The sequence below is a fragment of the Daldinia decipiens genome, assembly GCF_022478715.1.
Source record: "Daldinia decipiens strain CBS 113046 unplaced genomic scaffold F4813scaffold_3, whole genome shotgun sequence".
Taxonomy (NCBI): domain Eukaryota; kingdom Fungi; phylum Ascomycota; class Sordariomycetes; order Xylariales; family Hypoxylaceae; genus Daldinia; species Daldinia decipiens.
Genome location: NW_026054546.1, coordinates 1,259,293 through 1,282,506, shown reverse-complemented (window position 1 = coordinate 1,282,506; position 23,214 = coordinate 1,259,293). Strand labels below are relative to the sequence as shown.

The following is a 23,214-nucleotide window of genomic DNA, read 5'->3' as shown; positions in this document are numbered from 1 at the left end:
TGTCTTGCATTATATTTGTACATCTGGCACCAATCACTCACACCGTGGTCTGCTAAGTGCGTTTGATTAGTTTGTTCTGCCTGGAATTCTGCCTGGGTCTCCCTTGGTTGACCGGGATGCACGATCCCAGATTTTCTACCCGCACGTCTCTTGGCAACTCGGGGGGATGCATCTACAGTATTTGAGATAGCCTAGTAGTATTAATCTCGAGCCGAGCAACAAGAAACTTATGGGATGTACAGGCATTAAAAGTAGGTATCCGGTATGGCCCTCTTATTCATAGGCCAGAGGACGTCTTTCCCGAGATTCCGTCCCCTTGATCTAGCTCCTGCGTTCCCCAATCCTATTATCGTCAAGGTCTTAAGAGACCAGCTTCTTTCGCCTTGCAAGAACCCGCGGCAGCTCGCATATGCATAATGCAACATGTAGATGCATGGTAATCCTTGCCAAGACGTCAGTGTTCGAATTCCTGTACAAACAAATATAATTCACAATTGGCCCAAGGCTTGTATTCTTGAGGAAACCCTCTAGTTTGGTATCCGTACCAAGGGGCGAAGTAAACAAGTTTTCCACCAACGCCTATGCCTCAAGACTCATTCCGACCAGTTGCCAACCAGAATCCCTGAGCCCGATATCCAGCACTACTTGACACTGCAAATGAGGCGACTTAAACATGAACAGTGCTGACTTGTGTTGGCTATAGCCAATCCTGCGCGGAGCACCAGTATCTTCGCACACGATTGCTGACATAGCAATCGGAGAAGTATTGATGCCGCGATGGAATAAAAGTCGTCGGGGGTATAGAAGGGATAACGCCAAGTAATAAAGATTATCGAGTCTGCCCACTGCCAAACCAACATCATGAAGAAGCTTCATCCTTAGACTGGGGAGGCTGAAGCCCTGCGTTCTGTGCTACTTGTTTCCATATGGCCAGTTCTCGGTAAGCTCTCTCACACTCCTGCTTGAGCTTGTCGTTTGAGGCACTGAGCTCCTGGATCGCCTGCTCGGTTAATAGCTTCTCTAGAGTCCACTTTTCTAGGTTCTGTGCCTCGTTCTCCTTGAGCTGAGTGATGAACATGACTGCGCGTTGCAAGATTGAACCCTTATTTTTCTCACATCCAGGAACAATCTTAGCAAGTTCGTTGATGCCCTCATTGATGGTTTCGCGGCGTCGGCGCTCAACTGAAGCCGAAATTAGCATGGTACTTCTGGTATCGCGCGAGAGATGTGACTCACCCTCTTTGTGGTTGTCCTTTCGCAACTTGTGCCACTCTTCTGAACCTACAGCCGGTTTAGAGGCAGACGAGGAGGTAGTATAGGACGGCTGTGTGGATCTGATGCCGTTCTGCGACTGTGCGAGGCCGTTAGTAGACGTGTCGGGAAGGCCATCCGCATGGAGCATGTCGTTATGGCTGAACGACGAGTCTTGGTGGTGTTCTGCCTCTGCTGCAGCCTGCGCGGCAAAGGTCTCTTCTGTAGACTGAGGGACATGGATGGTAGGATATAAGGTTCCCAAAGCGGCAGCAGCGGTGCTGGATGCGTTGGCGTGGTCCGAAGTATCATGGTGATCAGCTGTAGCCTGTTGTAGAGCCGAGAAATCTGCATTAGTTGCTGCTTGTGCGGCTGCCTGCGCAGCTTCGACAGCACTCTCAACATATGCTGCGTCCGGGGTGCTTGAAATGTTCGGAGGTACACGCTTGGCGCGTCGCAATTCGGGAGAGGAGTCTGGCGCGCCACGCTTTCTCTTCTGACTAGGACTAGACGGAGACGACGCGTTAAAGTCGTTCTGGTCCGCAACAGCCGCGTCCGCCATGGCAGCTAGATGCTCTCGATTGATACGAGTTAGAGGCTCGAGGAGTGCCTCCGTATGAGCGTAACCGTTTGACTCCATAGTGACTTAGCTGAAGGAAGTGTTGTGGTCGATTGACGACACCTACAGTAGGCCCTAGCACCTATGCGATCTGTACACGTAAGGTGCGTGACAGACTTTGGGGGTTATCACGAGAGGTCTGCCGATGTCAGTATATGCGTGGTACTATAAGTATGAAATATGAAATATGAATAACTAAATTGCATTGCTGCCATCACTTGTGCATTTTGTATATAATATAATAGAATAGTTTAATGAGCCTTGTCACGTTTCTCATGTAATTGCCCGATAGAGGCAGTGACGGGAGGCGCAAGGTGTGTCTCGATACATCAGTGACTAAATAGGTAGAAAATACCGCCGTAGAAGGCCTACGAGGTCTGTTTGACATAGGTGGATGATAAGATATGATCAGATGATCAGATGAAGATAACGGCTTCTGAAACTTGGAGGCTTCTCCTTAGAACAACCGGCTCGATTGTCTATAAACAAGGTGACCTCGAAAGCTGCGATAAAGATAGACCTCGGGCCATTCATAGACGGTATCTGTAAGCAACACGGTTCTTCGTATTCAAGTATATGATAGAACAGGTTGCGAAGAGACGGTAGACGCGAAAATTTTCGCATTAACGAGGGTGAGGCTATTGGTGCGCGCGCAGAGAAATCGTCCGTCGCGTTCGGGAATGATGGCGAGGATCACGATGGCAGCGATACAAAAGTAATGGGAAATGAATGACATACCGTAAATCATGTGCCAGGTCTCGTGCAGTGCTATGCTGGGAACTGGGAACTGGCGCAAGTGCTTGGATCTTCCAGCGTCAAGTGACTTAACTTCACGTGCTTTCAATTCGAATAGTGGGAATTATATCAATTCAATGAACTTGGACCAGGCAAAGCTGCCGAATCAACACCTGCTAACCTCAACGAGGCAAAAACAAAATTGAAAGGGCTTTCGATCTTGAAAAATTCGGCGTGGTGTAGATAGATTTGTTCGATAGAAGAAGTTAAAACATTCGCTTCAGTAGAAATTAATAATTGGAAGGAAAGATTTGAAGAGGGAAAGAAGGAGCATTGAAGGTGCTTGAAGGTGCATGAGACCATTTGACCCGCACGGGCCACTTGATTGCGTCCCGGTTGCTTCCCTCTCTTGTCTGCTTGTGTGTCCCTCTCCCCCTCCCAATTTTTCCCTTTGCTCTTTCGACAAGGTTCTTAAACTACCTAACATAAACTCGCGCCAGCTTGTTGGTTGGTATGTACTTTTCAAATATTATTTTTACCTACCCGATTCGTTAATTTTGGCGATAATGCTTCCCACTTATTAGAGGGCAAATATGTATTTAAAATCAACTAACCTACACAATTTACACAGCTTAGCTCTAGTTATAATATTTGAAACTTAACAAAGTTGGATACAACGTAGGAATTACTATTGTTAGGTAAGTTTATACATATACATATACATATACATATACATATACATATACATAGTTAATACCTTTAATACATACCTACCTAGGTATTGCAGGTAGGTATTAGACCCCTTAGCGACTTAATGTCCAATACCTGCAGATGGATAGTCTGATTTTGGCCCTTGGGGGCTCGGCAAATGATTTCGTTTTGCGTATCTCCTATCTCTCCCAAGTACCTGGCAGGTGTACATAGACTATAGCGCAGAGACGGTATAAAGTCTCAGACCAACAAGTCAAGTGACCTCCCTAAGCTCGACCTACCTTCTCCTTCTGTTAGATGCAGCTCTACCAGCCCCTACGATGATAATTTTGGTGCTAGCTTCCGAGTCCCGTGAGCCCCCGGCCGACTGCTACTTGTTCCTGTGACCAACGGCGGATGTGTGTGACTGCATATAAGTCGCACTAGGCAATTTGCGAGCATCGAGGAGACCACTCGGGAGTACCCGCCTCCACAGAAGTACGGAGGAGGATAGGCGCCACAGCGATGTGGTATTAATATATTAGCATAAACAGGAACAGGGGACAATTTGCATACGCGCTTAGATGATGCGTGTTATCCATATCACCAGGACGTATTTATAGGATCGATTAGGTACGTATGAAATAAGCAGGCAAAAAGGGGAGAATATCGTATCTCTTCATTACTACACGAGGAGTCGATCGCTTATGACAATGGTTCATCACGATGCAAGGTTAATAGCATAAACAAGTATATTCTAATTATAAGGCAAAATATAAATATACCTTGGTCCTTGTGATATGACCTGTAGGAATTTCATGCTAGGTACCTAACTGATAAAGTTAAAAAACCGAGGGACACATTTACCAGGATGCTAAAGTAGCGTTGGTAAGAAAATATAAAATATATACCTACATGTAGGTATCTGTAATTTGACTCTTACCTAATATTGGTGGTGTAATCGACAGATCGATCGAGGCTATACATATACATAAGGCGAAAAAGGGAGGTAAGCATCGTATGTACCTATAAACAACTCATAACAACGCCGCAGCGGCATTAATAGGCATTAATAGGCATTAATAGGCCAGTACCTAGGTACCTAGGCTTGGGTCACATAACCACCGAGCACCAGAAGGGAAGGAAAGAGCGCTCTCTTATTGGCCGACCAATAAGAATCCAAGCTGGGAGGGGTTACCTATGTCTTTTCTGAACTCTGGGGAAGCCGGGCCGTTGTGGGGTCCCACCGCGGTCTAAAGTTCGCTCTGTGCTGCCGACCTTGCGCCGAAGCTTCGACCCTCAAAACCCAAAAAAGAAGAACCACTCCAATACACACCACCCCTTACATCGAAAATCGAGATTTTGTCTGGGAAAGATGGGCGACATTGCAGCAACCAAGTTAGATCACGAGAATCACCTTCTCCTCGTGAGTAAACACCCCTACCTCTTCTTTTTATCTCGTAATGTTAGGGCGAAGATGATGATATGATGCTACGTACGTCGGGCGTTTATTGGGTTACATCATAGCTCATGCTGTCTTTACGCCCCGAGTCAACCCAACCAAACAACCAGCCAACCAGGCCATCGAGCAAGTAGGCCCATGCGAACTAACACATAAATCTTCCACTTCATAGGACCAGCCTCTCCTCCGCCTTCCTATCGAGCTTCTACGGAAGAACTTCCGGTCCGCCCACTTCGAAGTCGAAAAAGATGGCACGTACATCAAGAACACGCTGAAGGAGACGGCAACGGCATGCGTGAACGGCGGCGCCTCGCAGGCCGACGTGCTCAAGAACCTCGACACGATGATCGCCCGGATGCGCGGCGTGAAGCGGAAACTAACCGCCTTCGCCGACGAGGAGCAGCGGCTACACCGCCACGAGGAGGCCCGCATCCGCCACCTCAACGAGCTGTACGCCATGTACGGCGTCGACGACGTCAAGTACGAGGCCTGGAGCCGCACCCGGCTCGACCGTCTTCTGGTCGATTACCTCCTGCGCCACGGCTATAACCAGAGCGCGAGGGCACTCGCTCAGGAGAAGGGCATCGAGCCGCTCGTGGACCTCGATACGTTCGAGCAGATGAGCCGGATCCGGAAATGCATTCTGAACCGGAGCGTCACCGAGGCGTTGGCCTGGTGTACAGCGGGAGACACGAAGAAGGAACTCCGGAAGATGGATGTGAGTTACCTATACCATACTATACTATACTATCCTAACCATTGCCACTCATTCCTTGGATACTATGATCGATCTATTCAGCTGCTAACCCCCATGCCAGAGTAACCTAGAATTCATGCTTCGCTTCCAGCAATACATCGAGCTAGTCCGAGACCACTCCACCAAACCCACCGACATCCTCTCCTACGCGCGCAAGTTCCTGCTCCCCTACCAGCACACGTACAAGAAAGAAGTCATGCAAGCCTGCGGCATGCTAGCCGTGCGTCCCAGCGCCGAAACCAACGTTTACGCGGAGCTCTACTCGCCGGACCGATGGGAAATGCTCGCCAACCTGTTCACATCCACGCACAACGCACTGCTCTCGCTCCCGTCCGTCCCCCTCCTCCACGTCGCGCTAAGCTCCGGACTCTCCGCCCTAAAGACGCCAGCCTGCCACTCCTCGCACCCGTCCTCCGCCGCCGGCCCCCCCTCCCACTCGACGTCTCTCTCCCTAGCCTCCAGCGTCTGCCCCATCTGCAGCACCGAGCTGAACGAGCTCGCCCGCGGCGTGCCCTACGCCTTCCATAGCAAGAGCCACGTCGAGCCCGATCTACTCCTGCTGCCCAACGGCCGCGCCTACGGCAAAGCCCGCCTCGACGAGTACGCCCGCAAGGCCGGCTTGCTCGACGACCAGGTGAAGGATCTGCGCACCGGGGAGGTGTTTGGGAACGACCGCTTGAAGAAGGTGTATATTACGTGATTGGCAGGTTTACTAGTTTGCCGGCTGGCTACCTTGAAGGAATGTCTTACGCACAACGTCTAAGATACGATATAGAATGGTTATAATGGTTAATGATGCGGTGGACCGTGTATTCTTACCCCCGTTACCACCTACCTACCTACTTTTACCTAGGCCGCTTGCCCTAGTAGTACAGGTTCTACTTCTACGTAATTTACCTACATACATACCTATATAGGTACCTACGTAGGCGGTTTTCATGGTCTACGAGACGGTGCCCGGTGGCAGGTACCCGTCGGCGTCGTTATCATCAGCATCGTCATTTGGGGAAAACGGCATAGTGCATGCATGCAATGGAGTTATTTTACATGATCAACTTTTTATTTTTGGATATGAATTACTGATGAAATTGTCGATGTATATATACCTATCTATATATACGTGGTATGCCATGTATTATTTACTGTGCCGAGGTTAGATTTTGCCCCGACTTGAGGGTTTCCTAAATGTACGATGAAATATCAATTACGAACTACATACAGTGGGTGTAGTAGGCTAGGTTAGCATTATACCGGGTTTAAAAATGTGAGACTTACCTCGGGTAGATTTACAGGGGTCCAATACCATGTATGAATGGATTCCAAAGCTCAACCCTTTGCTAATAGTCTAAGGAAAGGAGCCCTTAGTAAGTCCTAGTCCTACGTAATATCCTACAGCTCTGACGGCAGAGCAACTTTTAGATGGCAACTCAAATCACCCGCAGCAAAATGTAAGAAGACCTCAAAAATACAGAGTAACCTCAGCGGAATCAACTAACGTGTGATCCTCACCGAGTATATGTATTAGCAGCAACGATTCCGTATCCGACCAGCCAAGCTAACCCCTAAAGATTTGCCTCCCCCCAACCACTAGTAGTACATTCGTATGCAGAGATCAAACGCCTTGCGATAGAAAGAAAAGAAAACCATTCGCATGCTCCTTATCTCAGATAGTTGCCTCTGCCTCATATCTTCGGCTAGGGGAAAATCATCCTTGCCAATAGGAGATAATGCTGACCAGATACATGGTCATTAGAAGGTACAAAGAACCGTCCGTGATTGCATGATGGCAAGACGTGAAAACTGGAAAACAAACGCGAAGGAGAAAAAGAGCCGCATAGTACCATGATCGTCATGAAAACATTAACGCCACCATCCACTGTGAATTTGGATATATGAAATTTTGGTTGCCATTTCCGCCTAGTAACAGTGCTTGTCGTCATACCGGGAATAGTAAATTATCAAAGCCCCAACCAAGTACCATTCCGATCCGAAAGACTGACTGAAAGACTGACTGGATTATAGACCATTTTTGTGGAAATGTGAAAATCCGTGCATACGCCTTCGGCACTCAAATAGTAAGTGAACCGGTAGCTTTCACTAGCACTTCCAGATCTCTTGATGTTGGACAGGGGTTAGGAGAAGGATCACGTTGTTCCGGTGGTGTCTTAGGTGCTTCTTGAATCATGGGTGCTTGAGAAGTCGCAATCGTTGGAGTCTTTGGGGGAGACCCTTCAGAGGCAGCTGGTGTCGGTGGTCTATTTGATGGCTGCTGGGGAACCAAACGAGCCGACCGCGAACTTGAACGCCCTCGGACAGATCTAGTTCGGGATTGGTTAGTCACGTTAGCGGGAAGACGTCGAGGTCGAGATCGAGAGGTCGGTCGAGAATGACCGACACCTCCACGTCCACGCACATGTCCTTGGGTCAACAAAGGTTGCGGCATAGGAGGCTGTGGTAGCATAGCAAAAGGTATCGGGAATGGATGATTCGGTAGATGCATCATCGGTCCAAACGGCATCATCGGTCCAATAGGTAGATATGGTCCCATCGCCGATTGCGTCTGAGTCGCCGATTGTGTTTGAGTCGCCGACTGCTGTTGGGTCGCCGACAGTGATCCGGGGGGCAAAAAGGGCCCGGGTACCGGTACCGGGAAGCTCCAAGGATGCGGAATTAATTGCGGTAAGAAGGGCGGAATAGAGACAGTTCGGTTAGGATTAGGTAAAAGACCAAGAGGAGCGGGTAAGGCGTAATCTAATTCTATCGGCATACCAAAGCAATTTCCGAAATTCGGATTCTATCTAGGATTCCCCGGAAAGTTGAAGGCTCCAAAGACACCTCCTCCGCCACCTGGGGTCATAGGTCCCATTCCTATTCCATTCGCGTTGTGCGCCTGCGCAGCCGGCGTGCTAGCGAGTCCAGCGCTCACCGTGCTAGGTGTGGTAGGACCACCGTTAACATTACCATTACCGTTACTGTTACCGTTACCGTTGCCGCTACCGTTACCAGGCGAAGCATTGCCTGCATTGTTAGTCTGGTTCTGTGGCATCGTAGGCATCTCCATTCCTGAGAATCCAAGACCCCAGACTTTGCCGATGTGGTCGTCCGAAATCTCACCGTTGTAGATCCTCTCGCGTAGCTGGAAGAATACTCTTCCTGTCAGGAGACTGTCCGAACCAGCTTGATGAGCGGCGCCAACTCTCTTAATCTTCAGCGCATCCGCAATGCTCTCCAAGCCTGACTTCTGCTCAAACTTCTGCATGATCTCGGCAGTAGCGGGATCTGAGGGGGTGAGATGACCGGTACTATGGAGCTTCACAGCGTACTTCATGAGGTGCTTAACATCATAGGTTGTCGGGAACCACTTCTTCATGATCTTGTCGAACTCACTCTCGTCGTTGGCTAGCTTTTCGTTGGAGAGAAGCTTGGTAAGATAACCGAAGTCATAACCACCGTGGAACGAGATCCATTTGACGTTGTCGAAGCAAACGAAGCCCGAGGGTATGAAGAGGGCTGCAAACTTCTGCGGGTCGATTCCGTCGCGTTCCAGTAGGTTGAAGTCAATGCCAGCTTGCTGCAGGGACTCGATGGAGGTTTGGTTGTACATGTCCTCCTTGAGAGAGAAGTTGAAGTTGAACTGCCACGCCAGAGGCATTTGCGCCTGGTTTCCTCGGCCTCGGGCGTTCGGGCCAACCTCATTCGACGCATTAGCGCGGTCGGCCGGTGTTTCCCCCTTCTCGTTGAATAAGCTGAGTCCTATCTGGATCACCTTAAGTAAGTCGACGTTAACCCGTAGGCATTGGTAATGATAGTCGCTCTTTCCTCGAAAGTTACCCATGGGGCGGCCCACAATACCGGGGAATTCGGTGTCCTATTTCTAAGAGGTTAGTAGGTGCGACGCTTTCACCGTGAACACTCTTAGCAAGAACGAACCATAGCCACGTAAGGGTAGTCGTCGACTAGATCCATTAGGATGGTCATCTCCTCGTTGAAATTGTGTTTCCAGACGTCGCGTACGCGAGGCCTACCTGCGCCACCAGATCGCGCCTGACGGTCACCTCCCATAGCGTGGGCTTGGTGCGAGTGTTGCTGCTGCTGCTGTTGCTGCTGCTGCTGTAGTTGCGCAGCGTGCTGAAAGCCCGATCGGGCTGCGTGACTGGCAAAACCTGTCTGATCTCCGACGCCAAAGCCGGCGGCAGCGTTGATACCGCCGCCGAGTCCTAATCCACTGGTCGCAAAAGGGCCAATCTGTGCGTTGCCTAGGTAAGCAGAGTTTCCCAGCGCGGGGGGTTGGTGGCCGGTCGCATGGCCTTGGGACGGGTGAGAGGGGAACTGGTGTTGATAGGGCGGCATGTTTGGAGGGCCACCCCCGAATCTTGAGGGGGGAGCCATTGGGTGAATGTTTGTGCGTCGCGGAGGTATTCAGTTGCGTTTTCTGGTCGTTGGTATGAAGGGAGGAGTAGAATCGGTCGGCATTAGGGAGCTTTGACGACACGGGAGATGGCCTTGGCCAAAGGTACCTAGCTATTGACGCGTACAGAAGCGTGGCGTTCTGTTCGTGTCAGTGTGTCAACTACTAAATTAATTAAGTAGGACTTCGTTGTTGAATATCCAGTGTACCTAAAGTAGATAGTTTAAAGTTCACTGGCAGAGAAGAGAATAGGATGAGGTGGTGGATTTGATTGAGCCTTCCAAAAACCCTAAAGTAAATCGTCACTGAAAAGCGGCAGGTGCAAACGTTAGGTAGATCGGCGCGGAGTAGGCAGGTACTTGGGGTGTTATTGAATTACAAGGGATAAATGTGGTCCAAGCGCACCGATATGAAGTTACCCCTCTTGGGGAACCCTGTTCTTTCCCTAAGGATTCAATTACCAGATAGCGGCATACCCTTAGGCTGCTCAGGCTAAGAAGGTACCTCGCAAAGTACCTACCTTAGGTAATGCAAGGAACCAACTGAACGACGAGTGGTGATTGAGCTTTTGCCGTCTTGCTTCGAGAGCTCTTGCAAGACTTCCTCCTACACCAGCACACACACATTTACTCACAATGTATCCCTCAAGGTTAGCCCTCTACCCTCGGTATTTTAAAGGTGAATAAGACGAGCAATTGCTAACTAAACCTGCCGCAAACAGGATACTCCGAGCGCAGCACGGCGAGAAGCCGAACATCACCGGCTTCGACATCAGGAAGTTTGCGCACTCGGCCGGGCAGCCGAGATACGATCCCTGGGAGCGAGCGTCAGTCCCCCCCCTTTCCTATTTTCCCTCCGGCCCAACTACCAACAATCCAGGACAAGCTAGGATAGATGCCCAGAATAGCCTGCTGACATAGATCTTCGTACACACAGGGAAACATGGCGATACATGGGCCAATTCACGCGCTGGAACCGCTTCAAGAACGCCTTCCCCGGCCTAGGAATCGCCACCGTAGCCTTCGTCGCATACCTCGGCTTCGAGAAGCTGTTCCTCAAGGACGAGCACCACGAGGACGGGCACGGGGAGGGCCATCATTGAGCGGATGCAATAGGTAGCTAGATGGAACTAAATGCTATAGAGGTTTCAAACACGGCATTGTACATATATGCGCATTCGACTCGTCCGCGGCGAAGATCGGATGGGAGTAGCTCTCTGAATGAATGTACCCGGTCACGATCAAGAGACCTTTTCATAAATATACATATCGTAACGTGTTTAGCTGTTGGGTGATGATGAGCTCGTCATTGTCTAGTAGGCATGTCGAGACTATCTACCAAAAGACCTATATCTTTTCACGCTTAAATATGTCTATGGTGTATGTATAGGGCGACTAGAGTACTATATATAGCTGGGCCAATGTACCCCCTGACAAGAGAACTTTGGATATATATGCGATGCTGGTATCCAACATGGAGAAGATCTCATTTAAATTTCCAAGTATTTACATTGAAAGTAGAAAAGCCAAGTTTCCTCCAAGCCATAGTGGCTTAGATGCGTTATGCCTAATATCTGCAAATGCTAATCGATCTATCTTTCCACCATACTATAATTCGACGATGTTGATGTTGATGTTGATGTTGATGAGCACGAACATGATATGTGCTTAGGTATCTGATGTACCCAAATGCATGCAAGTATGCAAACTCCCAACCGACATAGCCATGCCGGATAATGCCACCCATACCCGTATCCCCAGCCTAACCTATCTTCCACTTCCATAATACAAACGTACACACGCACACACGCACACACGCACACACATACACACACCTACAAACCGAGACAGACATCTATTTCAATCTCTTCCCCTAAAGCCCTACAGCAACCACACCACACCACACCACACCACATCACACACCACCTCCCTACGCCCCAATCCCATTAACAACATCCAACGCGCCCTCGACCACAACCTCGAGCTGCGCAACGCGGTGCTTCAAGTTCTTATTCTCGTCGCGCAGCAGACTAACCGTCTCCCACGCCACGCTCGCGTCCCGCCCCCGGCAATTCCCACACCCGTCCACCATCTCCCCCCCTGCCCCTCCTCCCGAGATCCCCTTGACCAGCTTCTGGAACGCGGTCAACTGCTGCTTGGGCTTGGGCGACGGCGACAGGTTGGGCGTGTGGGGGGACCGGATGGCGAGGAGCTCGGTTTCCGTCATGGTCGTTGTGACCGTGGCCGTCGGGCTCCGGCTGCGGCTGAATATGCTGTCGGCCTCGACGCTTTCGCCGTCCGTCACGCTGGTCCCCGCGGACGTGTCGATGCTGAGATCCGAGCGCACCGTGCCGTCGCTGTTGCGCCAGCGTTTCCGCGTCTCGTCCGCGTCGTCGCCCTCCTCCCTGTCCGCGTCGTCCACGCAGAGATCTTCCGTGATCAGCGGCGACTCGACCAACGCCCTCCCCCGGTCCTCCGCCTCGCGCCGCGCCTCCTTCTCCGCTAGCAGCTCCGCAACGAGCAGCTGCATGGTTTTCTCCTGCTCGACCGCTTTCGCCGCCATGCTCTCGAGCTGGCTCTTGAAGCTGCGGATGCGCAGCTCCGTCTCCGCCGTCTCCTCGCCGTAGGCCTCGCGCTCGGCGCGCATCTCGCGGATCGTCGCTGCGCGCTGCCGGTACGCGTCCTGCATCTTGTGCAGCAGCCCCGCCGCGTTGGCCTGCAGGTTCTTGTAGGCCGCGGGCGAGAAGGTGTCGCGGTCGATGGCGGACGGGTACAGCGCTGCTTCGATGTCCATGTTGATTATTTCGTCGTCGACTTCTTGGGGTGTCTGCGCCGCTGGGCTGGATAGCCGCGTGGTGAGTGACGCGAAGAAGCCGAGGCGGGGTTGTGTTGCGCTCTTTGGCGTGGTGTCGGATGTTGCGATGCTGCACTTGGATTTGGGTGTGGTGTTTGGAGAGGTAGCCTCGTCTGCGGATGAGGATGGCTGTGTAGCGCTCAGCCGGGTGCCGTATCTTCCTGAGGAGTTATCCGAGCGCCGGCCGGCTCTCCCGTCGCCGGTAAGTGGCATGCCTTGAGACTGATGCCTGACGTGACCTGATTTAGGGGATGGAGACCGCGAATCCGCGTTGGAATAATAAACGTTCGGAGCCGACTGCTGCCGCTGGTGCCGTATATTCGACAGCAAGGTATTACTTGTATCGGCGAGCGGTGTAATAAGACCAGGTGGTTTTAATGAGGTGGAAGAGTACTCCAGAGGTTCGAAGGTCATGGTTGGTCCGTGATACCCTATTGTTCTCCCCAGTTCGTCGACTGCCCCGTATGCCTCAGTATCCATGTTTGTTTCTTAAACGGGTGGTCTCGGAGCGGCGGTACTCCTTAGCATAATGGGATATTGTTTCGGGGTGTGGGACGACACAGGGAATCGTCCAAGAGGAAAGGACCCTTTTCTGGCTCAGGGAGCGGAACCCTGGTATTTGTGCTGGGGTCTCGGTAACCTAGTGTAGTGTAAATTCGACTTTTGGGAGTTTTGGTCTCTCTATTCGAGTTGGTTCGAAACTTTCCTAATTTGCTCTATTGAGAAAAATAAAGATGTGGTCTAAGAACCTATTCTCGTCTTTATTTCTCAGAACCCGTTAAGCAAGTAAAAATGAAAAATAAAAAATAGAATAAAAGTAAAAGATGACATATGTCGTCTATCTACCAGCCACGAGCCTGATGATCAGCAAAACAACAATACTGGAGACAACCACTGGAGACACATACTTCTGCAACGATATGGTAGGTCGCACGTAGTAGTTGGTGGGTCGTCCGGTACGCCGGGATTCCAGATTTAGGTGTAAGACGGCTGGACGGGTGGTTGGCAAGGGGTGATTAGACAGGCTCAGGGCCAATCATTTCGACATCTTTGCTCAATACGGTATGTTGTACTGTAGAGAAGCACAGTGTTTAAAGCACACTTCCTCCGTCTACTTCCTCCCGAGGATCCACCAAGCCAAGCTTTGAACTTCAAGTCTTTTTCTTTGAGGACCAGGGGGAAACGCGCGGGAGATCGTCTAGTACATAATAGTAGATGGGTGAATAGATAAAGAACGGCAGAATGTTATGTAGTTAATACTTATGGTCTCGTTTCGAGTTTATTAGTTCTTCAGCCTTATGTAGGACGGGTAAGTTTTGGATCACTTATTAATTCAAGACTTTGAAAGTAAAAAACTATGTAAGAGAGGAGACAGCATTGTAAAAGATGATACTACATGGTACCTTTTTCTAGTATGTACTATGTACATAGCTCCATTACCAGCCATCGACCAGCATGTGAGCGTGGGTCTTGTACATACCTAGGTATGTATGTATCCTCGAATCTCTAGCTTGTGATAGGTAAAATATCCAATAGACTTACATTATTAACTAAAACTCTTTACATAATAGGACTTACGTATGTATGTATTCAGTTGTTTCTAACACCGAGCCATCAGCTCTACTATGTAGACCCTCGAACAGGAACATAACCACTGATATTCATTCAACTGGAACGCTGTACCGTTCATCATCCGTCTACATAAGAGATAATATACGTAGTGTAGTACGTAGCTTGCGCAATGTCTCTGCGTCCTGTCTTGGACCAATTCAAATTTCCCACTGATCCCAAGTTTCTGGCTCTCCATCAGATATTTATGGATTTCTACATTTCCTTGCGATCCCAATACGATCCCAATACCATGTTACGATGCTTAAAGTCGACGCACAGTCGATGCACGTGGCACATCTAGCCGCATATCATTCCGTTTTGGTTAGGCATTTGGATAACTAGATATGTATGATTTTAAATACGAGAATATTTATTCGTGCAAAGACCATGGAATGCTTTACTACAGTAGGGTGGATTTAAGAGTGGACTCGAGTAATTTTGAAGAATCGAACACGACACCATTAGTTAAAAGAGCATATACATAGTAGAATAATAGCCATTGACCATTGACCATTGATCATTGACTTTAGTAGTACATCCCGTAAACTTCAACGAACACAATCGACTGTAGCACATAAGTTTTGCTATTGTTATTGTTTTAAGTAACCTCGCTACTCTAACCCGAGGTTCCTTGCAAACATCATAGCACGTTAACATCAGTTTCACCAACAAGTATCTAGCCAATACTAAAAAGAATCAATGTTTTAGTTATTAACTAGGTTAGGTCACCTCGACGTATACTGTCTTAACGTTTCGGCTCGCTTCCTACATTTCACACGATGCAAAGTTCCACCGACATCAACACCCAACTATGTATGTCTTGGAATACTCCTTAGTTACAGGTAGTCGGGATGCTTCATTGATTAACTAATTGCCATGCCCTTATCCCGGCATAACAACCATAAAGCTGATATTCAGCTGTCCGTTATACTAGTTGGGCGGCTGGTAAATTCATCCGCAATAAGACGGCAAGCTGTTCCCATCTGAGGAAACTCGCATTCATCACGGTAGGCTCGGGATTTCATGAAGCCCAATACCAATTTGAAGCCAGGTCCTGGCCAACCACACAAAATTGGCTCTTCAGTAAAAACTCTCCACCATGGTGTCCTTCAGTTTGCCACCGACATTGCCCGGCGCGGCGCCCTCGCCTAGTCTGAAGACACTCTCGATGACACTAAGCTCCGTCGCCGTCGTATCCAACCCCGTCACCGCCAACCAGTCGTTGACCACCATACCAGCGCCAACCACATTGCTGCCTCGGTTCACACTGCCCGCAACGAGCGGTACTTGCAGAAGACTGCTCAGCTCGTCCTGGTCTTGGATACTGGTCTTGGGGTGCACTAATCCGCCCTGATTACTCAAGCTCATATAACTTCCGACAAGCACGTTGTCCGCAATCGTCTGCCGGAAAACCTCAACACCTAGAACATCTGAAATAATCTCCTCCGTCTCGCGCTCCAGATCCGGATGGACCAGAGCTATGTGATCGTTTGAGACGATAACATTGCCCAAGGCGGATAAACGCTCCTCTATTCTTTGGATCTTGATCTCGTCGGGTAAGGAATTGCGCAGATGTTGCAGTTCTTGATCGGTAGTAGAAGTGGGTACGAGAAGGCCCTTACGGTTCCTAAGGACAAGAAACAGGTAATTAGTCTCACACCAGCATATAAACGCATACAATATTAGGAAACGCAGTTGTTTCTTACCCCGCTGTTAACCGGCCGATGATGCGCGTGCCGGCGATTGTAGTTCGGCAGATGGGAATGACATCTTGCAGTTCAGCCTCGAAGACGCTGTAAAAGTTTTCGCTCGCGCCGACGGCGGTCAGAGCATAAGAATTGGTGAGTGTCGCGAAGACGCCGACCCTGGATTGTAGAATTGCATCATTAGCACTTTGTCTACCACACAAATTTGCTTTCGCGGGGTCCCTAAAACTAGAATGGCGGGGCTTACTCGTTGGAGTTCTCGAATTGTGCGCGCACAGCCATGATTTATCCGCTACAAGTTGTATTGCTAGACACTGTATCGGCCGCAATTGTAACGGAGAGGCTATTCAAGTTTTTAAAGGTAAAGTAGAGCAGATATCAAGAGAAGAAGAAATCGGTTGTTCTGCTATGTAAGAGTATGTTAGGTAAGTAGAGGCACTAAGGCATGGGATAATGCTGCGTATTAATCTAAAATATTCATGTGGGGCTATACAAGTAATACCTCTTATTTCGTACTTACCAAGAGGCTCTGGAACTAAGAGCCTACCTATACAAGTTTCCCGGATGTGACTCAATCTGGATGACTCTAAACAAGGGTAGTTGTACCAAGTACTTATCCCACACGCTCAACTGTACCTAACCTAAAGTGCCAAATACATTTATGGCGCATGCTTAGCCACGATGATTCATACTGAACTCAACTCAATCCAATCTTGGTAGACCTCTGCTTTATTCTGCATTTGATCTCGCATTGGGTAACAAGTCTCAAGCAAGCCTATTAGCGCAATGAGGTGCCTTGTATAAACTTATAGGCAATACGATTATGAAATTCCTATAAGAACAAGTAGCATCATATCAAGTAGCATCATATTGATTGTGAAGTCAATTACATGCACGCGCATTTCAGCGAGAGCCAATGAAGCTACCTCATCTCTAAACCTGTTTCTATAATGGACTATTCCTCCAGGAATGCCGCCATTAACGCCTCTAAACTTCGTCACCATCACCTTAACTCCACTGATGGGAAATATCTCGGTCCCGCAAACCCTTTGGCGATGACCGCCTGTATGTCGATATTTTCGCTCGGATCCCGATGCGGACTCCACATCTTCAACAATATAAACCGTCCAGAAACCGGAGGATCAAACTTAATAGTACACTTACTTTTGTTCCTCTCGATAAAGAACCGCGCGTAAGGAACCATCATCTCCCCGCCCACGGCACGGACAGCCTCCTGCGTAGCCACCTGTGCAGCTTCCACCGCCTCTTCCAGTGCAGTACTCGGTCGATTACGATGCCGTCGGAATCTTTGATATGCTTCGCTGAACGAATAATCATTCGCGTTGCCCTCATCATCGCTTGTTTCGCTACTCTCGAATGGCAAGGACCCAATCCTATTGGGCGGCCGCCAATCTCCCCTCGGAGTCGGATCATCTGTCTCGTCATCGCTACATTCCGTAGTGACCCTAAAGGGGGGGGGTGCAACATTAAATTCAGAGGGAATCTGAGCAACTCGTACGTTGTTGTCTTCATCGTCCATGCCGATATTATATAGCCGCCTCGCTCTAATCTGTGCGTGCGTCATGGTGCTTCCATCTTCATTATGCCTAACGGACAAAATAGGTGTCAGGGGTTGGCTATCCTGCTCCCCACGCCTAGGCGAATTTCTAGAAGCCGAGTATTGAATTTGGTACTGGGCCGTCCGTGTTAGGAGATGGTCAGACGTCATCGAAACGAAGACCATACCTTCCTGCACACTATGAGATCAATTAGTAAGAGTATAGACAAGGGAGAATGTTGCTCACGGGGAGGTAAAATTAGACCTAGGAGCCTTTATAATCAACTCCTTAAGCGTAAAGACGGTGGCGCCTTGATGTCTTAGTATGATATTGCATCTCGGCCCTTCGGTGCAGTAGACGGTTTGATCATTTTTGAGGATATTCTCAGCTGCATATCTCTGGCCGTCGTCAGAAAAGATGCCCCCATCGCAGCTCACCAACTCCATGGTCAGCTGACCCGGTTCCACTTGTCCATATTTCCCATATCGAAAACCTTGAAAACTACTAGACAGACGATCAGAGTCTAATTTGCGCCTCTTGACTCGTCGATTATCTTCTGCTGGATCTTGTGGCGGTGGCGGCGGCGGTAATGTTGAAAATGTAAGATCAGAATAAGGATGGCCGGGAGGATGAGTAAAATCCAAAAGCATTCGTAGTTCAGAATTTGTGTCTTCCCGCAAACGTTCCTCGTCTAAGGAAGATTGCGAATCAGCAATCTGGCCGGTGGCGGAGCGTCGGGTACCACGCGAACCTCTATCAAACGGTTCTAGTCGCTCCCAGAACTCGCCCGCTTCGTCATTGGTCTCGCTCCGATTCCTCTGCGCAGTCCGCATCCTTGCCGCGTACATGCGGTCCGCCGCGCGTGCTCGTGATCCCGATAGCCCGGATGAGGGCATTGCCGAAGGTCGTCGGGTACTTGTTAGAGATCGCAGCGGCGGCAGGTAAGGAGCAGAGGGGGGTAAATTATAGCGGGGTGATGCGTCAGAACTTTGCGGCTCTCTCGAGAATCTTCGTTGCGCTTCCGAGCTGAGCTCGAACGGCATACTGTTCCGCGATGACGAGCGCTGACCCAAACGGGTTAAATGGTTCCGGACGAGGTCTGGTCGTGGGCGATTAGGCGGTCGGGAATATGGGTAATACCTCTCTATAGCCCGATATAACTCTCCAGAAGGGCTGATATCAGAAGGCGAAGCATCACCATCGAGTATGGAACGTACTATCTCGTCCGCAGTGCGAAAAGGTCCTGGATTTGGCGGAGGCTGTCCGGAAGGATCGTCCGACTATTGGGTAATGGCATAGTTAGTACAATAATGCTGACACCCAAAAGCGTATCTGGGCGGGGACGCAAGTTGATATTTCGGTGCGGACCAAAGGTGGAAGCCGACCCCGGAGGAAACGTGGTAATACATGGCAGTATATACCAGGCGAAGCTGAGACTTACCATTAAGAGACTAGGGACCTGTAAGTATTCGTCAAGATGTGCGTCAGCGGATCAGACCGCAGCTGATGTGTACCTGATTAAGCCAAGAACAGTCAAGTAGTGATATAGTGATGAATTGGTATTATCAGGGGTTTCGACCGGTATATGTTAAGATGATCGAGTTGATGGGTTTGACAGGTTGGCGGACAGGGAGGGAGATGAATGGAGTAATCAATGGAGTTGTAGTTGGAAGTTGAAATGGGAAATCCCTTGGGAATAAGGAATGGACATGCAGACGTGGGATGTTGTGTGAAAGGACATTGGTGAGATGGAGCAGGTAGACCGGTTGGTTGGGTTTTAGGCGGGGTTTTTTACTTATAAAGTTGTACATATGTAACCTAGGTAGCGATCTAATGGGTAAAATTGATAAAATGTACAACTACGCTACATAATGATTACCCGATAATTAGGGTACCTCTTAAACATGCACTAGTCATGCTCACGCAACCCCCCTTCCGCCCAATTACTTAAATCTTATCCTTAGGTAGTGGAAGGTACCTTTGTTTTGTACCTCAGCTTTATTCGGGCCTTGTCACACTCTTTGTGTAGCCATCCAATTTCTTTCAGGCAGCGATACCAATCATAATTGATTAAGAGGATCAATTCCTAATGCCATATGCCTGTTAGGTACCTTCTCCTTTTTTGTAAGCCTCTTTGTATGGACTTAAGCCACGAGTTAGAAATTATTGAGCGTGGTGCGCCTATATATTGGGTATTTATAATATGTTGTACAACCTACCTCAATTAGGTATGTAGGTAGCTGTTTCTGTGACCTCATGCCGTGACTTCATACATCCATGTACTATGCTTATAACGGGTTGCTATGACCTTCAATCCTCCAATTCAGTTTTAGCTCTCCAAATAACGAGACTTATTCTATTATCCCAGCGTATCCACATTGATTTGCCTATTTGCCTAATGCAAGTTACACCTGTAGTGTTACCTAAAAGGGTGACCTAAAAGAAGGCGAGGCTAGCTCATCGTCGCATCTTGCCTTAATAAAGGTCCATACATACGTGATTTACATGCATGATTATATTCATCACATCATTACATGTAGCAAACGAATGAATCTAGCTTTCAATAACTACCAAAACTAAATGCTAGACTACCATATCGTCAAGCCCCAGAACACCTTCCTACATATCCCTAATATTTACGAAATAGGAAATAGGAAAGAGGAAAGAGGAAAGAGGAAAGAGGAAAGAGGAAAGAGGAAAGGGAGACTTGTTAGTCAGCATCCAAGAACAAGCAAGTCGCGCCGCGCTTCTGCTCTGGGTCTCGTCTTCACGCATAACCTTCACCCATACTACTTTGAGCTGTTCAGCTCAGCCGCCAGACTTGACTAGTCAATAGCATTTTATGCATTTAGCTCTTATCAAGATAGCCCATCCTGTCATATCCTGTAATTAATTCTCATACTTCTTTACGACCTGGCATTTACGACTCATCAAAACAGAATGGAGACTCAAGACCATACTGCTCTCCCGAATCGCCAGACAAACTCGGGTGAAGCTCCTGTTCCCGAGCCGAATCAGCCAGTCCGGGATAGCGGGATACCCGGACGAGATCCACTACCGTTACCAACCTCGGGCATATCTCTACGACCTGAGAACTCGATTCCAGGAAATGGCATCCCGGTGTTTCCTAATACAGATGATAGCTTCGCCACCCTCCAGCAAACAGTCTTCAACAACGGCAACTTCACTAATCCGGGCATGATAATACCGCCTCCAACTCAATCACATATTATACCCAATTTCAACAACCCCATCATACCTCAACCAATCAACGGAAATGTTTTAAGTGCAGGTAAGATAGCACTTCACTTTATTGCTTAAGTTCTCATCTAATACGGCTATCAGATGACATCGCCCTATACGACCGCCAACTGCGGTTATGGGGCATGGAGGCACAACAAAAGATACAGAACACCAACGTTGTTCTGATCACTATGAAGGCTCTCGCGAATGAGATCGCCAAGAACTTGGTGTTAGCTGGCATTGGTTCCTTAACCGTTGTTGATGACCAAATAGTCACGGAAGCTGATCTGGGGGCACAATTTTTTCTCACCGAGGAGAATATTGGCCAAAGCCGTGCTGAAGCAGCTGTTGGTAGGATTCAAAAGCTGAATCCTAGAGTCAAGGTCATTGCCGATTCTGGAAGCATAATGACCAAAGGCGCGTCTTTTTTCAGCAACTTCGATATCGTCATTGCCACGGATCTTAGCCCCACTGTCTTCGCCTTCATTAACACCGCTACTCGCCTTCACAACCGCCAGTTCTATGCCGCTGGTACCTACGGCTTTTATGGTTACATATTCTGTGACCTGATCGAGCACGATTACGTTTTGCAGCGAGACAAGCCCAACGTGCCAACAACCGTGGGCCCAGAGACCCGGACTCGCAGCATTATTAAGGTGGAAAGTGAGAAGGAAGGCGGCAAGACCATTGAGAAAGTACAAAAGCGCGAACTATACTCTACCTGGGACCTCGCTTCCGAAACAAGTCTCCTACCTCCTGAGTACCTCAAGTCCAAGCGCCGTCTCAAAGCCGTCTCCCCTGCTCTCTCCTGCCTACGCGCGCTCTGGGCCTTCCAACAAACGCACAACGACCGGTTCCCCGAACACAACAAGCAGGACCTAGAAGCGTTCACCCGTTCTGCCACGCACAACCACCAATTGCTGTCTCTCCCCGCCGAGACTCTACGCTCCGAGTTTCTACGCAGCTTCCTGCAGAACGTGGGAAGCGAAATTGCGCCGGTTACCGCGATCCTTGGTGGTCAGCTCGCGCAGGACGTCATCAACGTTCGCGGCCAACGCCAGCAGCCCATCCAGAATATGGTCGTATTCGATGGTGATAAGATGGAGGCCGAGATGTATCCGCTGCACCCGGAGGGAAAGCTTGGTAGGGCCCAGTTAGAGCTATCGACGGCACCGGGAATGATGCCGTTTGGTGGGGTTGATGCCTCGCAGATGCTACCTATGGACCAGGCCGCTATGATGATGGCGCCTGTTTCTGGTGTGTGATGGGCGAGGTGGTACGTGCGGGCAGTTTATGCAGGAGAGACGATGTTTCTTTGCGTTTGGACACGGTGGGGGCCAAGTCTCGGGCGTTTTTCAGAGTTGGCATAGCAGATTCCAGTGATATTCCTGTTCGGTTATTTCCATCTTTCCAGGGATTAGCAGGCGGATTTCAGATAAAAGATTTTTTTCCTTTGCGAGAGTTCCAAAGAAAAATAAGAGGGATGAATACGTTCGATTATCGTTAGAGATTCTTTCTTCGGTTTGGTGGCAAAAGAAAACTACCTGGCTAGGTAGGTTAGGAGATAGCAAAAGAGTAGGAAGGGGAGAAAGAGGGGAAGAGAGAGGAAAATGAAAAGAAAGAAACACGAAATGCAGGTGGTGCTGCGCTGTATAATAGGTAGCCAGATGCTTTATCAATCTACAAGTCGGTGTCTTCTAAATATCTAAGCCAAGATACTGTGAATGTTAGTACTCGGGTATATATGTATCTTATATACCTGGGTATAGTTATACCCATCTCACCTATAGCAACTCAGGGATACTCGAGTCTACGGTTTTACTAAACCTTAATATGGAAATGTGCTAATATGCGATGCTATAACTTATAAGACTAGGTACTTTCGAAGAAAATAGACTTGTACACGTACAAGATGAAAGAAAGGCTGGCAAAGTGACGCTATGCCGAGCATGGAAAAGAATAACTAGGCGAAAACTACTCTTTATTCCGGCTGGGATTTATACCGCATAATTATAGTCTAGTTGTTAGAAAAGGGCGTGTGTGTGTGTGTGTGTGTGTGTGTGTGTTTTCGCTCAAGTCTTCGCTGGTATACTACTTGCTATTGCTTGGTCTACGCAAAGAACAGGCATCCTTAAAAGTCCACAGACAAGTATCATTGTTATTCATCTACGAGAATCACCAGACAAGTCACGCTACCAAGGAAGACACCAAGAGGTCTTAGGTGTATGTGCAAACAACATTCATTGGATCCCTCTATACAAGGTCGCTTCGCTACGCTAAGACGCGACCGGCCACAACCCGTGGCTCTATTTTCGGCGCT

The 23,214-nt window shown here is 48.9% G+C and overlaps 9 protein-coding genes across 9 annotated transcripts; 3 read left to right on the top strand and 6 right to left on the bottom strand.

Moving 5' to 3' along the window:
- Positions 1-642: 642 nt before the first annotated feature.
- Positions 643-2,612, bottom strand: F4813DRAFT_176688 (uncharacterized protein). Its single transcript, XM_049239269.1, has 3 exons — positions 2,609-2,612; positions 1,237-2,009; positions 643-1,182 (listed from the first exon to the last, which is right to left on the bottom strand). Exons 2-3 carry the CDS (start codon positions 1,889-1,891, stop codon positions 860-862), a joined length of 978 nt encoding a protein of 325 aa, XP_049103885.1. The 5' UTR covers positions 1,892-2,009; positions 2,609-2,612; the 3' UTR covers positions 643-859.
- Positions 2,613-4,601: 1,989 nt separating this feature from the next.
- Positions 4,602-6,857, top strand: F4813DRAFT_346208 (protein FYV10). Its single transcript, XM_049241828.1, has 3 exons — positions 4,602-4,721; positions 4,930-5,475; positions 5,576-6,857. Exons 1-3 carry the CDS (start codon positions 4,671-4,673, stop codon positions 6,212-6,214), a joined length of 1,236 nt encoding a protein of 411 aa, XP_049103884.1. The 5' UTR covers positions 4,602-4,670; the 3' UTR covers positions 6,215-6,857.
- Positions 6,858-7,582: 725 nt separating this feature from the next.
- On the bottom strand, positions 7,583-8,281 carry F4813DRAFT_398384 (uncharacterized protein; the record flags this gene model as incomplete). Its single annotated transcript, XM_049248043.1, has 1 exon — positions 7,583-8,281. The coding sequence occupies one exon, from the start codon at positions 8,279-8,281 to the stop codon at positions 7,583-7,585; it is 699 nt and encodes a 232-aa protein (XP_049103883.1).
- Positions 8,260-9,999, bottom strand: F4813DRAFT_176642 (CAF1-domain-containing protein). The gene is made up of 2 exons (XM_049239267.1): positions 9,445-9,999; positions 8,260-9,382 (listed from the first exon to the last, which is right to left on the bottom strand). The coding sequence occupies exons 1-2, from the start codon at positions 9,901-9,903 to the stop codon at positions 8,309-8,311; spliced, it is 1,533 nt and encodes a 510-aa protein (XP_049103882.1). The 5' UTR covers positions 9,904-9,999; the 3' UTR covers positions 8,260-8,308.
- Positions 10,000-10,557: 558 nt separating this feature from the next.
- On the top strand, positions 10,558-11,024 carry F4813DRAFT_385587 (NADH-ubiquinone oxidoreductase B12 subunit family-domain-containing protein; the record flags this gene model as incomplete). The annotated part of the gene is made up of 3 exons (XM_049246277.1): positions 10,558-10,571; positions 10,644-10,748; positions 10,859-11,024. The coding sequence occupies 3 exons, from the start codon at positions 10,558-10,560 to the stop codon at positions 11,022-11,024; spliced, it is 285 nt and encodes a 94-aa protein (XP_049103881.1).
- An 827-nt stretch (positions 11,025-11,851) lies between these two features.
- Positions 11,852-13,255, bottom strand: F4813DRAFT_385586 (uncharacterized protein; the record flags this gene model as incomplete). The annotated part of the gene is made up of 1 exon (XM_049246276.1): positions 11,852-13,255. The coding sequence occupies one exon, from the start codon at positions 13,253-13,255 to the stop codon at positions 11,852-11,854; it is 1,404 nt and encodes a 467-aa protein (XP_049103880.1).
- Positions 13,256-14,888: 1,633 nt separating this feature from the next.
- F4813DRAFT_346199 (eukaryotic translation initiation factor 6) lies at positions 14,889-16,573 on the bottom strand. Its single transcript, XM_049241827.1, has 3 exons — positions 16,340-16,573; positions 16,093-16,251; positions 14,889-16,013 (listed from the first exon to the last, which is right to left on the bottom strand). The coding sequence occupies exons 1-3, from the start codon at positions 16,372-16,374 to the stop codon at positions 15,467-15,469; spliced, it is 741 nt and encodes a 246-aa protein (XP_049103879.1). The 5' UTR covers positions 16,375-16,573; the 3' UTR covers positions 14,889-15,466.
- Positions 16,574-16,826: 253 nt separating this feature from the next.
- On the bottom strand, positions 16,827-19,616 carry F4813DRAFT_346196 (uncharacterized protein). Its single transcript, XM_049241826.1, has 4 exons — positions 19,166-19,616; positions 19,093-19,102; positions 17,898-18,931; positions 16,827-17,849 (listed from the first exon to the last, which is right to left on the bottom strand). The coding sequence occupies exons 2-4, from the start codon at positions 19,093-19,095 to the stop codon at positions 17,096-17,098; spliced, it is 1,791 nt and encodes a 596-aa protein (XP_049103878.1). The 5' UTR covers positions 19,096-19,102; positions 19,166-19,616; the 3' UTR covers positions 16,827-17,095.
- A 687-nt stretch (positions 19,617-20,303) lies between these two features.
- F4813DRAFT_346191 (uncharacterized protein) lies at positions 20,304-22,596 on the top strand. The gene is made up of 2 exons (XM_049241825.1): positions 20,304-20,943; positions 20,997-22,596. The coding sequence occupies exons 1-2, from the start codon at positions 20,592-20,594 to the stop codon at positions 22,157-22,159; spliced, it is 1,515 nt and encodes a 504-aa protein (XP_049103877.1). The 5' UTR covers positions 20,304-20,591; the 3' UTR covers positions 22,160-22,596.
- Positions 22,597-23,214: the final 618 nt, after the last annotated feature.

Coding starts and splice junctions, on each gene's coding strand:
- F4813DRAFT_176688 (XM_049239269.1), bottom strand. CDS start 1,891: ATGGAGTCAAACGGTTACGCTCATACGGAGGCACTCCTCGAGCCTCTA. Junction 1,183..1,236: donor AAAGGACAACCACAAAGAGG/GTGAGTCACATC, acceptor TTTCGGCTTCAG/TTGAGCGCCGACGCCGCGAA.
- F4813DRAFT_346208 (XM_049241828.1), top strand. CDS start 4,671: ATGGGCGACATTGCAGCAACCAAGTTAGATCACGAGAATCACCTTCTC. Junction 4,722..4,929: donor ACGAGAATCACCTTCTCCTC/GTGAGTAAACAC, acceptor TCCACTTCATAG/GACCAGCCTCTCCTCCGCCT. Junction 5,476..5,575: donor AGGAACTCCGGAAGATGGAT/GTGAGTTACCTA, acceptor CCCCCATGCCAG/AGTAACCTAGAATTCATGCT.
- F4813DRAFT_176642 (XM_049239267.1), bottom strand. CDS start 9,903: ATGGCTCCCCCCTCAAGATTCGGGGGTGGCCCTCCAAACATGCCGCCC. Junction 9,383..9,444: donor ACTACCCTTACGTGGCTATG/GTTCGTTCTTGC, acceptor TCTTAGAAATAG/GACACCGAATTCCCCGGTAT.
- F4813DRAFT_346199 (XM_049241827.1), bottom strand. CDS start 16,374: ATGGCTGTGCGCGCACAATTCGAGAACTCCAACGA. Junction 16,252..16,339: donor CAATTCGAGAACTCCAACGA/GTAAGCCCCGCC, acceptor TCTACAATCCAG/GGTCGGCGTCTTCGCGACAC. Junction 16,014..16,092: donor ATCGGCCGGTTAACAGCGGG/GTAAGAAACAAC, acceptor TCTTGTCCTTAG/GAACCGTAAGGGCCTTCTCG.
- F4813DRAFT_346196 (XM_049241826.1), bottom strand. Junction 17,850..17,897: donor AGGTCTAATTTTACCTCCCC/GTGAGCAACATT, acceptor TTGATCTCATAG/TGTGCAGGAAGGTATGGTCT.
- F4813DRAFT_346191 (XM_049241825.1), top strand. CDS start 20,592: ATGGAGACTCAAGACCATACTGCTCTCCCGAATCGCCAGACAAACTCG. Junction 20,944..20,996: donor CGGAAATGTTTTAAGTGCAG/GTAAGATAGCAC, acceptor TACGGCTATCAG/ATGACATCGCCCTATACGAC.